Source organism: Anolis carolinensis, unplaced genomic scaffold (assembly GCF_035594765.1).
Source record: "Anolis carolinensis isolate JA03-04 unplaced genomic scaffold, rAnoCar3.1.pri scaffold_13, whole genome shotgun sequence".
Lineage (NCBI taxonomy): Eukaryota > Metazoa > Chordata > Lepidosauria > Squamata > Dactyloidae > Anolis > Anolis carolinensis.
This window is the reverse complement of record NW_026943824.1, coordinates 7229820-7243911: the sequence shown is the minus strand read 5'-3', so window position 1 is coordinate 7243911 and position 14092 is coordinate 7229820. Positions and strand designations below refer to the sequence as shown.

Below are 14092 nucleotides of genomic sequence, written 5' to 3'. Positions count from 1 at the left end.
CGCAAGTTCAGCAGCTCAACGCTTTAACACACTGTGCCACTAGGGGCCCCTTCACTGATCATATCAACAACCAAAGACAAAAACAAAAAAAAAATACATAGACAAATAGAAAACCATTTATATAGGTTTTTAATGATTTAAGCTCTCTTTTTTAGTTAGTACTTCTATGTAAAATTATATTTATAATACTATGTAACAAAATTTGAAAAATTGTTCCTGGTTTGAAAGTGTTATTTCCTGTTTAACTGTGCAGTATTTACTTTGAAAGTAGTTGTTCTACTGCAGAAACTTTGTTATTGTGGCTGCCACAAACTATTCTGGATTATCCAAGCCATTTTTGTAGTCAATGTTTTTTGGAGCCCCCGGTGGCCAAGGGGATAAAAGCCTCGTAACTTGAAGGTTGGGTTGCTGACCTGAAAGCTGCCAGGTTCGAATCCCACCCGGGGAGAGTGCGGATGAGCTCCCTCTATCAGCTCCAGCTCCATGCGGGGACATGAGAGAAGCCTCCCACAAGGATGGTAAAACATCAAAACATCCGGGCGTCCCCTGGGCAATGTCCTTGCAGACGGCCAATTCTCTCACTCCAGAAGCAACTCTGGTTGCTCCTGACACACACACACACACACACACAAAAGTCAATGTTTTCAATATATCGTGATATATTGCTGCTAAATTCGTAAATACAGTAATTACAACATAACATTACTGCATATTGAACTACAGTAGAGTCTCACTTATCCAAGCCTCGCTTATCCAAGCCTCTGGATTATCCAAGCCATTTTTGTAGTCAATGTTTTCAATATATCGTGATATATTGGTGCTAAATTCGTAAATACAGTAATTATGACATAACATTACTGCATATTGAACTACTTTTTCTGTCAAATTTGTTGTATAACATGATGTTTTGGTACTTAATTTGTAAAATCAGAACCTAATTTGATGGTTAATAGGCTTTTCCTTAATCCCTCCTTATTATCCAAGTTATTCACTTATCCAAGCTTCTGCCGGCCCGTTTGGATAAGTGAGACTCTACTGTAAAAATTTTCTGTTTTTTATGATAGAACCAATTAGGAAATGACATTTATAACCCAGGAACAAGAACTGTGTTCCATAGTGATCTGCTTTGAACTAGATTAGGGATCAACTGGTGAGACAGGCAAGACTCCTTTCCTGGTGGCCTCCCATCCAAAAGCTAATCAAACCAGGCCCTCCTTAGCTTGTGAGACCAACAGAGCAGGGATTTGGGCCCTGTTCTTACAGCCACAAAGCCTTTGAATACAAGCCATTCTTGGATGTGTTCCTTTCAGGCAGAAATTTGGCTGCGTTCCTTTCGTAGAAAGAGTGACATATTGCCATTTATCATGAAGGGCTTATCCTTTGGGTTCTCGGTCAGCAGAGCATTCTTGGAAGCCCTTTATCGAGACTGCTTTTTCTTTGTACAGTGGTTCCCCTCTTATCTCGAGGGTTTGCTCCGACTCAAATTTCTAGGAAAGGAAATGGGAGTGTTTCTGGTTTCCTAGAAGGGAAGCGAAAGCTTCGAGAGTCCGACCCAACAAGCGCAAAAGATGTAGAGAGCCTCTTCGAATGGCAGAAGCTTCAGGACTAGTGACTTTGAATGGACATGCTCTCTTTATCTCTTCCTTTCATCCTTCCTTCTGTATCTAAAAGTGACGGCTGCATTCCAGGGAAGCTTTGCTGCGATTCTTTCAAGAAGCAGCTCTGTGTCAGACTTATCGCTTTTGCTTATCTTTCGAGAGCCACAAACCACATCCCGAGGAGTGTTGCGCAGCACATTGGCTTTTCTTTTTAACCAGCTATTTTTTGTGCCAGTTTCTAAAGAAAAGACGGGTTTAGCCACAGCAAATGACCATATCTGAGCTACAAACATCTGACTTACAAATGACTCCTAGTTTAGAACGGGGCGAGACAACAGGAAGTGAGAGGAATCTTCCCCTTGGAAGGAAGGGAAATCCACTCCTGGAAGAGTTATTATCATGGAGGGAGAGGTCGACTCACATACAAATTCATCTTAAGAACAAACCTACAGAACCAGTTTGTAACTTGGGACTGCCTGCAATAATAATAGTAGTAATAATAATAATAATAATACTGTCATAATTGTTGAGATGATTAAGTTACCCAGACTCTTGCACCTAATTCTTGGTTTCTTTAGGTTAACCAATGCTCGTTTGAAAAGGAAATGGCAGAATTACCGTATATACTCGAAGATAAGCCGAGTTTTTCAGCCCTTATTTCTGAGCTGAAAAAGCCTCCCCGGGCTTATAATTGGGTCAAGGTCAAGGCTGGCAACAGAGCATGCAAGCTATTGCTTGCAATATGTGATCTATTTCTCTCTTCTCTTCCCTTATCAGTGTGTTTTCTTTTGCAAAGTCTCCCTCGCTCTTAATCAAGGGAATGTTTTGAAAAGAGAAAGATATCCTTGCAAGTTAGAAGGAGAAATATATATATTCATTAACCTTATGAAAGCATTTCCTCCTGAAATATTTGTTAAACTCTCCTACAGATATATAGGCATTAACCCCTTGCAAGCTCTATGTACCTTTATATGTGTATCTATCTATATACATTAATTTTATAAATGAATTTCCCCTCATATGTTTGCAGGTCTTTGCAAATCCTTTATACATATAGATCCATGTAACTGTGTATCTGTAGCCATACATATACATTATTTTTATATATGAATTTACCTTCATATGTTTACAAGTCTCTGCAAATATCTATATAAAGAGAGATGTCTGGATAGATATGAATATATTCTTACCTACCTATATATAGGGCTTGGAAATATTACAGGGTGGAAATGAACACACAACTATATATGGGGCTTGCAAATATTGTAGGGGAAATGCACACACACACACAGAGGGATTTGCAAACGTTTCAGGGGGAAATGTATATGTGAAATTAGTATCTATAATTATAGATCTATATCTAGCTCTGCATTGTTTATATAGGCACGGAATGTTTGCCTGTTACTATGTTGGAAGTCGGCCTGAGTCCCCATGGGGAGGATAGGGTGGGATCCAAATGAAGTTTATTATTATTATTATTATTATTATTATTATGATTATGACACAGCAAACAAGATAGACATGCTGGATTTCGTTTCACAAAATCACAAGTCGAACACTTCCCAAGTGTCTAGGACTGTGTGATGTATTTTCGGATGATGCGCGCAGATCCCAGCAGGGTGGCCTTTTGCAGTTGGCAGATCGTAATTTTTTCAATGTCTATTGTTGTTATTATTATTATTATTATTATTATTATTATTATTATTATTATTATTATTATTAGGTTATTGTTGATACCATATTGTTTTTGTTGCCCCTACTTTTCCACTTATAGAGCTAGTTTATTGCTTTTCTTTGAAATACGGTACATATTCAAAAAAATTTAACCTACTGATGCCTCGATTAATAAAATTTTATTGGTATCTATTTTTATTTTGAAATGTACCCGTAGCTGCTGCATTTCCCACCCTCGGCTTATACTCGAGTCAATAAGTTATCCCAGTTTTTTGTGACAAAATTAGGTGCCTCGGCTTATATTCGGGTCGGCTTATACTCGAGTATATACGGTAATTAATCAGTTAGAGGGGCATTTCGACATCTTATTGAAGTAAAGAAAGGGTTCAGCTTTGTACCTGGTAACAATTTCACAATACATTCAGTAAATTGTGAAACCCTTCAAAAGTTATACTATAAAAAATCTGTTGTGTCAGGCTTTCAAAAGCATGGGTTATATAATCCAGTTGTGAGGGCCAGGAAGAATAAACAAACTCCACAGGGGTGTTCACCCTTCCATATGCTATCCAAGGCTAATCTATATTTTTGGTTTGAGTTGCACTTAAACAATGTACCTGTTCTGACTTAGAAACAAATTCAACTAAAGAACAAACTGACAAAACTCCTCTTGGAGTTTTTCATAACTTGGGGGCTGCCTATATTTTCGTTGGTTTCAGGAATTTGGAAAGGGAGGTGGATCTCAAGAGTCAATGGCGCCTTTAATACGGGCAGTACTACCCACCCTCCGCGTTCTCTCCACGTCTCCGCAGGGCAGCCGCTTCACGAAGTCAATGCCGGTGAGGGGTGTCCCGGTGGGCGGCAGCAGGATGGAGGCGTCCATCATCAGGTACTCCACGTTCATGGGTTTCAGCTGGGAAAAGCAAGTGGGCCCTCAGTCAGTCTCTTCAAAGGGTAAAACAAAACCCTGCCCTTAGACATCGCCCCATCACCTTGGAAGGAGCAGAACCGTGTTTCTTTGGACCTTTTCATGAAGTGCTTGCAAACAGAGCCATTGGGGACAGAGGGAAACCTGGGACACAGGCTGCTACCTTATTTTCACCTGTTTCTTCTATGGAACTAAAAAGATTTTACTACTTCCTGACTGCACTTTTTTCCCTAAAGTGCTTTATTATCCTCCTTTGTATGAGAAGGGAGCATCATGAGGCCTCTCTCTTAATCATACACAAGAGAGTCGGCATTAGGGACTCTTCCACCAAAGTTAGGTCATTTTCTTTTTTTCTATTTACTCTCTTACCTGTATTATGACAATAAAAGCAAGCTTTGGCCTTCTTTTGAACCTTACTGTGTATTTCCCCTTCTGTTTCCAACCATAAGCTCATATATAGCATTGTTACACTGCACTCTATTCTCTATAGAGGCCAAATACTCCTACAGTCTGGTCTCCCCAAACCACTACAGGTCAATCCAGTCAATGTTTAATGTTAAACACGTGTCATGTGTTTTACCCTTTGTTCTGTGTATTGTAATTATTATATTATTTTATATTATTTATATTATTTTATTATGACACAGCAAACAAGATAGATATTCTGGATTTCTTATCACAAAATCACAAGTCGAACACTTCCCAAGTGTCTAGGACTGTGTGATGTATTTTCGGATGATGCGTGCAGATCCCAGTAGGGTGGCCTTTTGCAGTTGGCAGATCGTAATTTTGTCAATGTCTATTGTTTCCAAATGCCGGCTGAGATCTTTTGGCACAGCACCCAATGTGCCGATCACCACCGGGACCCCCTGGGACCATTATTATTATTATTATTATTATTATTATTATTATTATTATTATTATTATTATTATTATTATCAGCATCATTATTGTGACAGAGTTGGGACAGATGTCCTGTGTTTACTACATTTTAATCTTTATTCTGAATATTTTAATTATTATATATTATTATTAATAATACTAATGTGACAGAGTCAGGACGTCCTTGTGCTTACAGTATTTTAATCTTTGTCCTAAGTATTTTAATCTAGGTATTTCATAGAAATTCAATATGTGTATTTTCCAAAAAGCTTTATGATAAAGAGTTTTTTTTTACTATGTTGTGCTCCGTCTTGAACAGCAAGAAGTGGGTAAGAAATAATAACAATAACAACAATAATAATTATAAAATTTCCCAAGCAGTTAGTCCTACAATTTATCATTATTTTTGCAGTTCCAAGATGAGTGGCTACTCCCTTTTCTCTTTGCCCACCGAGTCATTGACTAATGACTTACTGTCATGCTTCTGTATTCATCTTCAAACATATCCAGAAAAATCTCTTCTCCCTTTAAAGAAAAAGAGAAATTGGTGAGATTTTCCCCTCTGTTTGCAATCAGGATTCTTAAACCAGCCAAGCTTTTTATAAGAAGATCTGAAATCCATCTCACATTGCTCTCTTCTTCATTCTGCAAGCTAAACCTTTGACCAAACAAGGGATGAACTCAACAGAGACCATTTATTTGAGTTTATAGGATGGGGAATTATCTTTTACAGGCAAACAAGCCATGATATTTTTATTTGAACTTTAGGGAGAAATGTTGGGAAGGAGGCTGTTTGACTTCTCAGCAGAAAAAAATTGCCTTGAACCTGAAAGCAACAAGTAGGAATACATTTTTCAAGCTGCATGACAGGTTCTGTTTCATAAAGCAAGGGAAAGGAGGAATAGAATAAATACCGTACCTTGTAAAAACGCCGCACCAAGTGGACACTTTCTTCCCTTGCTCCCTAAATGGAAAAAAGAAAAGAAATATCAGCTATTACTTCAAGCCTGTACCTGCAGAGGAAGGTGTGGTGCTATCTAAAGGTTATATAATATTTCTGGCTATTTCCAAGGATCACCTCAAAATTAAGCCCTTTTATTATGAAATTCATTCCAGACTAAAGTAAACCTATCATGGGTTTGTTCAGAGGGATTTGACACCCAGGGCCTTCCTCTAAGGCTGAGAGAGTGTGACTTGAAGCCCAGTAGGTTCCCACAAAAGAACAGAGATTTGAACCTGAAGTCTGAAAATCAGAGAGATCCCAATCTTCCACAAAGCTAAAAGGAAGACTCACTTCTAGACAGGCGAGGTGAATGTCCTTGATGATGCTCCGGCATTTGGTCATCACCAGCTGCTTGAGCAGGATGCAGGCTAGTTCCAAGGTGGCCAAGCGGATCTTGCCATCTGTAAGGAAGGCAAAAGGGTGGATGCAGCAGTTAAAAAGGCCAATGTTATTCTAAGCTGCATCCACAGGAGTCTAGTTTCCAGAGCGAGGAAAGTCCTAATCTCACTCTTTTCTGCTTCTAACCTAAAATAACAACCCTGCGTCCAGTTCTGGCCAAAAGCCATTCAAAAAGGAGATGGACAAGTGAGATGTCCAAAGAAGGGTGACCAAAATGGTGAAATGTCTGGAAACTATGAATCCATCTGAGAAGCAGCGAAAGGAAATGGCGATGTTTTGCTTGAAGAGAAGGCTGACCGAAGGGGACATGGAGGTCATGTTTACATCTTTGAGGAGAATGCGGGCAAAGCTCATGTTCTGCTGCTCCAGAGACTGGGACACAATGGAGCACTGGATTCAAATGGCAAGAAAAAGGATTCAATGTCAACATTAGGGAAACCTTTCTGGTGGCTAAAGCTATGTGTAGGGCACCTGGTGGCGGCGCAGTGTGTTAAAGCGCTGAGCTGCTGAACTTGCAGACCGAAAGGTCCCAGGTTCAAATCCCGGGAGCAGAATGAACACCCGCTGTTAGCCCCAGCTCCTGCCAACCTAGCAGTTCGAAAACATGCAAATGTGAGAAGATAAATAGGTACCGCTCCGGCGCTCCATGCAGTCATGCTCCATGCAGTCATGCCGGCCACATGATCTTGGAGGTGTCTACGGACACCTCTTTGGCTTAGAAATGGAGATGAGCACCAACCCCCAGAGTCGGTCACGACTGGACTTAACGTCAGGGGAAAACCTTTACCTTTACTAAAGCTATGTGACAGTGGAATGGGGTCTCCTTCCCTGGAGGCTGTCTAGGAGAGGCTGGATGGCCACACTTAAGGGGGCTTGGATTGTGTCTTCCTTCCTAGCAGAAGGGGATTGAACTGGATGGCCCTTGGGATCTCTTCCAACTCTAGGATTCTATGATCCTATTATTATTAGAAGAGGCTGGATGACCATCTATTGGGAGGGCTTTGGTGGTATCTTTATGACAGAATGTGGTTGGACTGGATGGCCCATGGGGTCTCCTCCAGCTCTAGGATTCTATAGTTCTATTACCCTGTTTCCCCTAAAATAAGACATCCCCAGAAAATAAGACCTAGTAGAGGTTTTGCTGAATTGCTAAATATAAGGCCTCCCCTGAAAGTAAGACCCAGCAAAGTTTTTGTTTGGAAGCATGACCTCCGAAAAGAACACCAGAGCATGCAGGATCGGTAAATGTATGTACCATAGAGTGTTGTACATGGAAATAATGGTAGTAACAAGAAACTCTTGATGGGATTCCCAGTTTGTCTGGTTATGCTGGTTTGTGATGACTATACTATTGTATAGTATGTAATAAATGTTCATTTTTTTGTTCAACAATAAATGTGAATTCTTCTTCATTGAAAAATAAGACATCCCCTGAAAATAAGACCTAGAGCATCTTTGGGAGCAAAAATTAATATACGACACTGTCTTATTTTCGGGGAAACACGGTATTGTTAAGCAGATGTCAGGAGGGCTTGGGTTGTGTCTTCCCACCTGACAGAATGGAGTTGGTCTGGATGGTCCTTGGGTCCCTTGTATGATTCTGAGAACTTTTGTTGACTCATTTAGGAGATTTCTGCAGCATTGGTCAAAAATCCCAGCTCTGTTCCATGCTTCAAGGGCATGCCTGCCACTGCCCTGATTCTCCAATTCTGCTGATAATAACACTGCGCGATTATTGTTTTATGACCACTCAGCCCCCGGCTTCCCTCTCTATGCTTTTATTGCCATGAACTGCTTTGAGGTCAGGAGATAAGCAAGCTATCTGCTCTCTCTCTCTCCGAACAGTGCCTGGCCTTTCCACCCGTTTTAGGCCAGATCCCAGCATTTCCCAGCCGACACTCCTCCTCCTTACCTGGCTGCGCAGCAAAGTTCATGATCCGTATGATCCTTTCTGCCAGAACGGGATTGTAGGTGCTCTTCTCTTCTGCCCCTTCAGCCGAGAGCTGGATCCGTTCCAAAGTCACTGGCTGGATTCCTGCAAAGGAAGAAAGGAGTGTTTATTGAACCTTGGGGACGGTTTGGCCGGACATGAGCCGAGCCAAAAGCAGAGGAAAGGACCCACTTTGCTCTGCAGCCACCCACCCAGAAATCTGCAAAATAAGTCCAAGAAGAAACAGAGAGATTATTATTATTATTATTATTATTATTATTATTATTATTATTATTAACTTCATTTCTATCCCGCTCTTGTCACCCCGCAGGAGACTCAGAGCGGCTTACAACATACATTTAGGCAAAAATTCAATGTCTCATTATACAAAACAAATAAAAGGTAACATAAAATCAATAGAAAGAATCAACATATAAATACAATTTTAAACCATTAACATTAAGATATTAAGATATAAAACAGCATCTAGATACACCCTACTAGCGTCCCCCTCCCCCGGTCATGATCTTAAGGTCTTCTTTGGCTTCCTTGGATTAATTCTCTTTAAAAGAGAACGGAAAATAGAGGAGGATGCAGACAGAAGAAGTGGGGAAAGAGAAGCAAAGCTGAAAAGCTGATTCTATGATTTTATTTATTTATTTATTTATTGTATTCAGCCCTTCTTTCTCACCCCAAAGGGGACTCAGGGCGAATCACATTGCACACATATAAGGCAAACATTAAATGCCTTAACATAGAACAGAGACAAATGCAGGCTCCGAGCTGGCCTCGAACTCATGATCTCTTGGTCAGAGTGATTTGTTGCAGCTGGCAGCTGGCTGCTCCCCAGCCTGCGCCACAGCCTGGCCCTTTAAAATAATCTGTGCTTATGTATATACAGTAGAGTCTCACTTATCCAACTTAAACAGGCCAGCAGAATGTTGGATAAGCAAATATGTTGGATAATAAGGAGGGATTAAGGAAAAGTCTATTTAACATCAAATTAGGTTATGATTTTACAAATTAAGCACCAAAACATCATGTTATACAACAAATTTGACAGAAAAAGTAGTTCAATACGCAGTAACGCTATGTAGTAATTACTGTATTTATGAGTTTAGCACCAAAATATCACGATGTATTGAAAACATTGACTACAAAAATGCGTTGGATAATCCAGAACCTTGGATAAGTGAGTCTTGGATAAGTGAGACTCTACTGTATCTATATATCTATACATTGTTTGGGGCTGTACCCATAAGTGGACTTTGGAGTTTGCAAGAGGCCCAAGAAAGAATCCCCTCTGCATCGCTGCCCATGATTTTGGCCTCACAGCCTCCTTTTTGCACAAAGGTTGCAGCTTGGTTCAATGGCGCAATCTCCTGAATTTGGACCCAAATGTGACAACTGGATCGAAGAAGAGAGCAGAAAGTGAGAGGATCAGAGGAGTTGTTTGAACAATGGAGCAATTAAAAGCCAAGGCACACAATGAACTTGTTCCTGTAACAAAAGAGAGGCTATTTCTCAGAAGGCGTTGGTTCCAAATATCCTGCTCTGCGAGCGGGGCTTTTGAAATGTTTAAGGACTCTCCGCTCGTAATGCTGCCAAAGGAATGTTTCTATGTAATGGCAATTAAACAGCCGGCTCCGGCCACCTTTATGTACCAAACCCTGGGAAGTGAAAGCGTTTCTTGTAAAACCACTTCTGATCTCTCCTCCCTGCAAATGAGAGAGGCCTGGCTTTTAAGGTGGTTTTTGAAAACAGCTTAATTAAAGAAAAGCTGTTCAAATAAATGGGGCAACGCTAACATTTAATAGGACTGGATCACGCCTCCCATTATGTCTGAGAAACATCCCTTGTTTTGCCTAGAGCCAGGGTTTGTGCAAATAATATGCAAGTTCAAAGTTAATGCCTGAGTTCCCAGGAACTACTAATCTGATTTAGAGGTTATTCTGTACTCATTATTTATCACGAATCTCCGCATTTAGCAGGTAAGTGTTCCGAAGAACTAGAGGTCGATGGACATAGGAAGGCAACTTTCCAAAAAAAAAAAAAAAAAAAAAAGCATCTCCAGTTAAACCAGAAGAGGACAAAGAGAAGCGAAAAGCAGAGGGTAAATTTTATGGCCAAGCAGCTGTTGCACAAAACAGCACCATTCACAATCTGATGCTGACTTGGAAACATTTGCAATAAAACTCCATCTATTTTGAAAAACTTTCTTGGTGCATATTTCAAATGATACCCAAAGCAGATATTTCAGAGGCCTTTGCTCCCAAAAGCCTGAAGTGGGATTCATCATGATGATGGAGGCGAAGGGTCCTCCCCTGCCACCACTTTGCTGCCACCAAAAATTATTGCCTTGGAGCCGCATCTGCTCCGATTTCCTGGAAGCCATCCATTAAGCGTCCGGCTTGTATCACCCCCTAGATGCCCTCATGGAGGAGAAGCCCATGTGTTCCAAAAAAGCGTCATTTGCAGGGCGCTGAAAAGGACAGATGGTGGAAAACACCCACGATGACTAAATACAGGAGGCGAGAGCTCAGGAAGAGTGGGTATCCTTTCCTTTCTGAGTGGGTTGGGGGGCCAAATATGCTAGAAAATCACATCGTTTTTTGATGGGAGATTTTCAAGTTGGGGTTCAGGGGATGCATATAGCTTGTGAGCTGGAATTTGCTCACCCCTGATTTAGGACCAGCACCAATTTTCACTTATTTTTGACTGCATATAAATACCCTCAAAGATTTTTAGTTGATTTTTGGAAGCTAAGGTGGGGCAACAGTGGTTAGTTCTCAGAAGGCAAACCTATAGGCTCTATCTCAGAGGAAGGGCCTCGGCAGGGTCCTCCAAAGGGCCAAGCGTTACCTTTGTTGTGGGACATGGCGTAGAGGAGGCAGAGCACAAACAGGGCGTAGTAGTCAAACTCTGCACACTCCAGAGCATTATAGACCATCTCGAGGAAAGGCCTGGGAGAAAGAGGAACAAAACCCTGGTAAGTCCCTTTACCAGCACCCTGCCATTCGTCATTGTTGACAATTAACATTCAATGACATTCAGTTCAAACATAGAAACTGAAATGTTGCAGCCAGAAGTCTGGCACCAAGATGGGATGTGGTGCCTTTCAAGAGGCCTTGCTTGAGGGCATATCAGGTTGGAACGTGAGCCAGGCATTGGGCCCAGAGTGTGCTTCCCCATTAGGGAGATGTTTGTATTGTTGTAAATGCCAGTATGCTGTGAGCCAGACAGCAAGCAGGTGCTCACTGCACGATGGCTCCCAAAGCCATACATCCTCCATTGGAAATGTGCTGAGCATGTTATCCTGCCACACTCTGAAGAGAGACGGCTTGCTCAGAGTTTGGCTTGCAGTTCTTGCTGGGACTGTGTCCCTGCGTGCCAGTTGGGGCACATCAGAATTCAAAGCAACCCTGGCTAGTTTAAGGACAGGTCAATGTGCCCACAGTGGGATTCAGGAAATGGGTTTCACACTTGTTTTTGGCTGAAGCGACACACGCAGAGCCAATGTCACCTTGTGGCTTGAGGCTGGACCAGGGGCTGAGTTCCAGGTGGCCCTGAGCAAAGCCTCAATCTCTCAGCCTCAGAGGAAAGGCTTTTGCAAAGCTCCTCTGAAGACATAAGAAAACCCATGATAAGGCAACTTGTAAGGTAGCCCCAGATCAGCACCCACGCAAAGTAACACAGCTACCACAAGTGAGGCCAAACCAGACATGGGCAAATTTCGACCCTCCAGGTGTTTTGGACTTCTTCTCACACAATTCCAATTGTGGAGTGGAAGTCCAAAACACCTAGAGGGATGAGGTTTGCCCTCTTCCTGGGCCAAACTATAGAAACAGCCTTGCTGGAGACCCCCAATCTCTCTTTGTACCTGTTCCAGGTGGACATTCCCGAAGCAGCCGCACTTTTCTCTTCGTCCGTGATGTTCTGCTCTGTGACAGAAATCAACTTACACCGCTCCATGATGACCATCTCGATTTCTAAAGGCCCAAGTTTGAGAGAGAGATGCATTCATGAGACAAAATACAAATTCAGAACCAAGCAAACTGGTTTTAAGGATTTGAATTTCGTATTTTTCATATAGGTATCCTTTAATTCCTTTTTAACGTTTGCATATTTTTAGAGCACGTTGTATTGGTTTTTATCGTGAACCGCTTTGAGTCTCTTGTTTTTAGAGAGAAAAAAAGTGGAATACAAATAATAATAATGATAATAATTCAAACCAGAGGCAAGTGGAAGAGGGGAACTGATTCAGCTCCATGGAGCTTGCCTTCCCCATTTCACCTAATATTTAATAGCTTCAGTAAACTCAGGAAATCAAGTTTTGTCTCTTTTGTAGGAAGTCTATACTTTCTCGTGCATTCTCTTAATTGATGTTGATGTCATGACCATGCAACTGTTGACCAAATGCTTGCAAGGAAACTGCAAAGGTGGCCCTGGGCCATTACGGGCTGTGGATGGCACGGCTTACCTTCGCTCTCTCCGCTAGGTTTGATGCCTTTCGAGGGGCCCTCGACGCCTTCCGGTGCATCCTCTGGGCCCCTCTCTTCTTCCTCCTCCTCCCCGACATTCTTATAATTGGGCCTCTTTTGGAGCCTCTTCTTCCCTTTGTGCTTATTGATCTCCAGAGATCGCTCCAAGGACTCAGTTGGTTTGATGAAGCATCGGATGCCCGTCTTGACCTAAAAGGACAACAAAATGGGGAGGGATTGAGTCCAAGGAGAAAGGTCTTGGAACGGAGAGAGGGCTTTTTCTCGGCTTCTGGGCCCAGGAAGGATGGAGATGGCAAACCACCTCTGAGGATCTCCTGTCTAAGAAAACCCTATACATTAATGGCCAGATGAGTTAAAGACAACAAAACATAGCACATTCATTTATTAAGAGCCCTTGCATTAAAACACTGTGTTTATTGGAAGGAATGGGGATTTTGATACAGTGGAGTCTCACTTATCCAAGCCTCACTTCTCCAAGCTTCTGCATTATCCAAGCCATTTTTGTAGTCAATGTTTTCAATATATCATGATATTTTGGTTTTAAATTCATAAATACAGTAAGTACAACATAACATTACTGCATATTGAACTACTTTTTCTGTCAAATTTGTTGTAAAACATGATGTTTTGGTGCTTAATTTGTAAAATCATAACCTAATTTGATGTTTAATAGGCTTTTCCTTAATCTCTCCTTATTATCGAAGATATTCGCTTATCCAAGCTTCTGCCGGCCCGTTTAGCTTGGATAAATGACATTCTACTGTACTTTTATTTACATACAAAAGAAATCTCAGCTGCACACAGTACAGTTCCAGTATAATAAAGGCAGGAGAATAAAAACATGAAAGGAGTAAAAATAACCACAGCTGTCCTAAGTTTTTATAAAAGCTAACCAAATGTCCAAATATAACTGTATTTGTACAGTTCATCCATATATCATTATTCTATTGTTAGATCTTATAATAATAATAATAATAATAATAATAATAATAATAATAATAATAATAAAAGGGGCTGGGTGTAAAAGAGACTTTGCAAATAGAAGGCTTCTTTGCCAAAGGTTATGTTCCTGCCTCTGCACTCGGGTGACGTCTTTTTACCCAAATATATGTGCACATTTTACACCCAAGTTGTTAGAAAAAAAAAAAACCAAACTGAGGGAGGCATCACCTCCGAGTT

At 41.2% G+C, this 14092-nt stretch overlaps 1 protein-coding gene across 5 annotated transcripts in view; it reads right to left on the bottom strand.

Annotated features, from left to right (window-relative positions):
* clec16a (C-type lectin domain containing 16A) overlaps positions 1 to 14092 on the bottom strand; it is a 69193-nt gene that overhangs the window by 44291 nt on the left and 10810 nt on the right. For all 5 annotated transcript variants that reach the window (XM_062964553.1, XM_062964552.1, XM_062964551.1 and 2 more), the window contains 8 exons: positions 12892 to 13102; positions 12292 to 12400; positions 11274 to 11374; positions 8394 to 8516; positions 6374 to 6483; positions 5999 to 6043; positions 5554 to 5604; positions 4054 to 4182 (listed from right to left, as the gene is read on the bottom strand). In XM_062964553.1, the coding sequence (XP_062820623.1) occupies positions 4054 to 4182; positions 5554 to 5604; positions 5999 to 6043; positions 6374 to 6483; positions 8394 to 8516; positions 11274 to 11374; positions 12292 to 12400; positions 12892 to 13102 (879 nt within the window). The remainder of the gene's footprint in view (positions 1 to 4053; positions 4183 to 5553; positions 5605 to 5998; positions 6044 to 6373; positions 6484 to 8393; positions 8517 to 11273; positions 11375 to 12291; positions 12401 to 12891; positions 13103 to 14092) is intronic.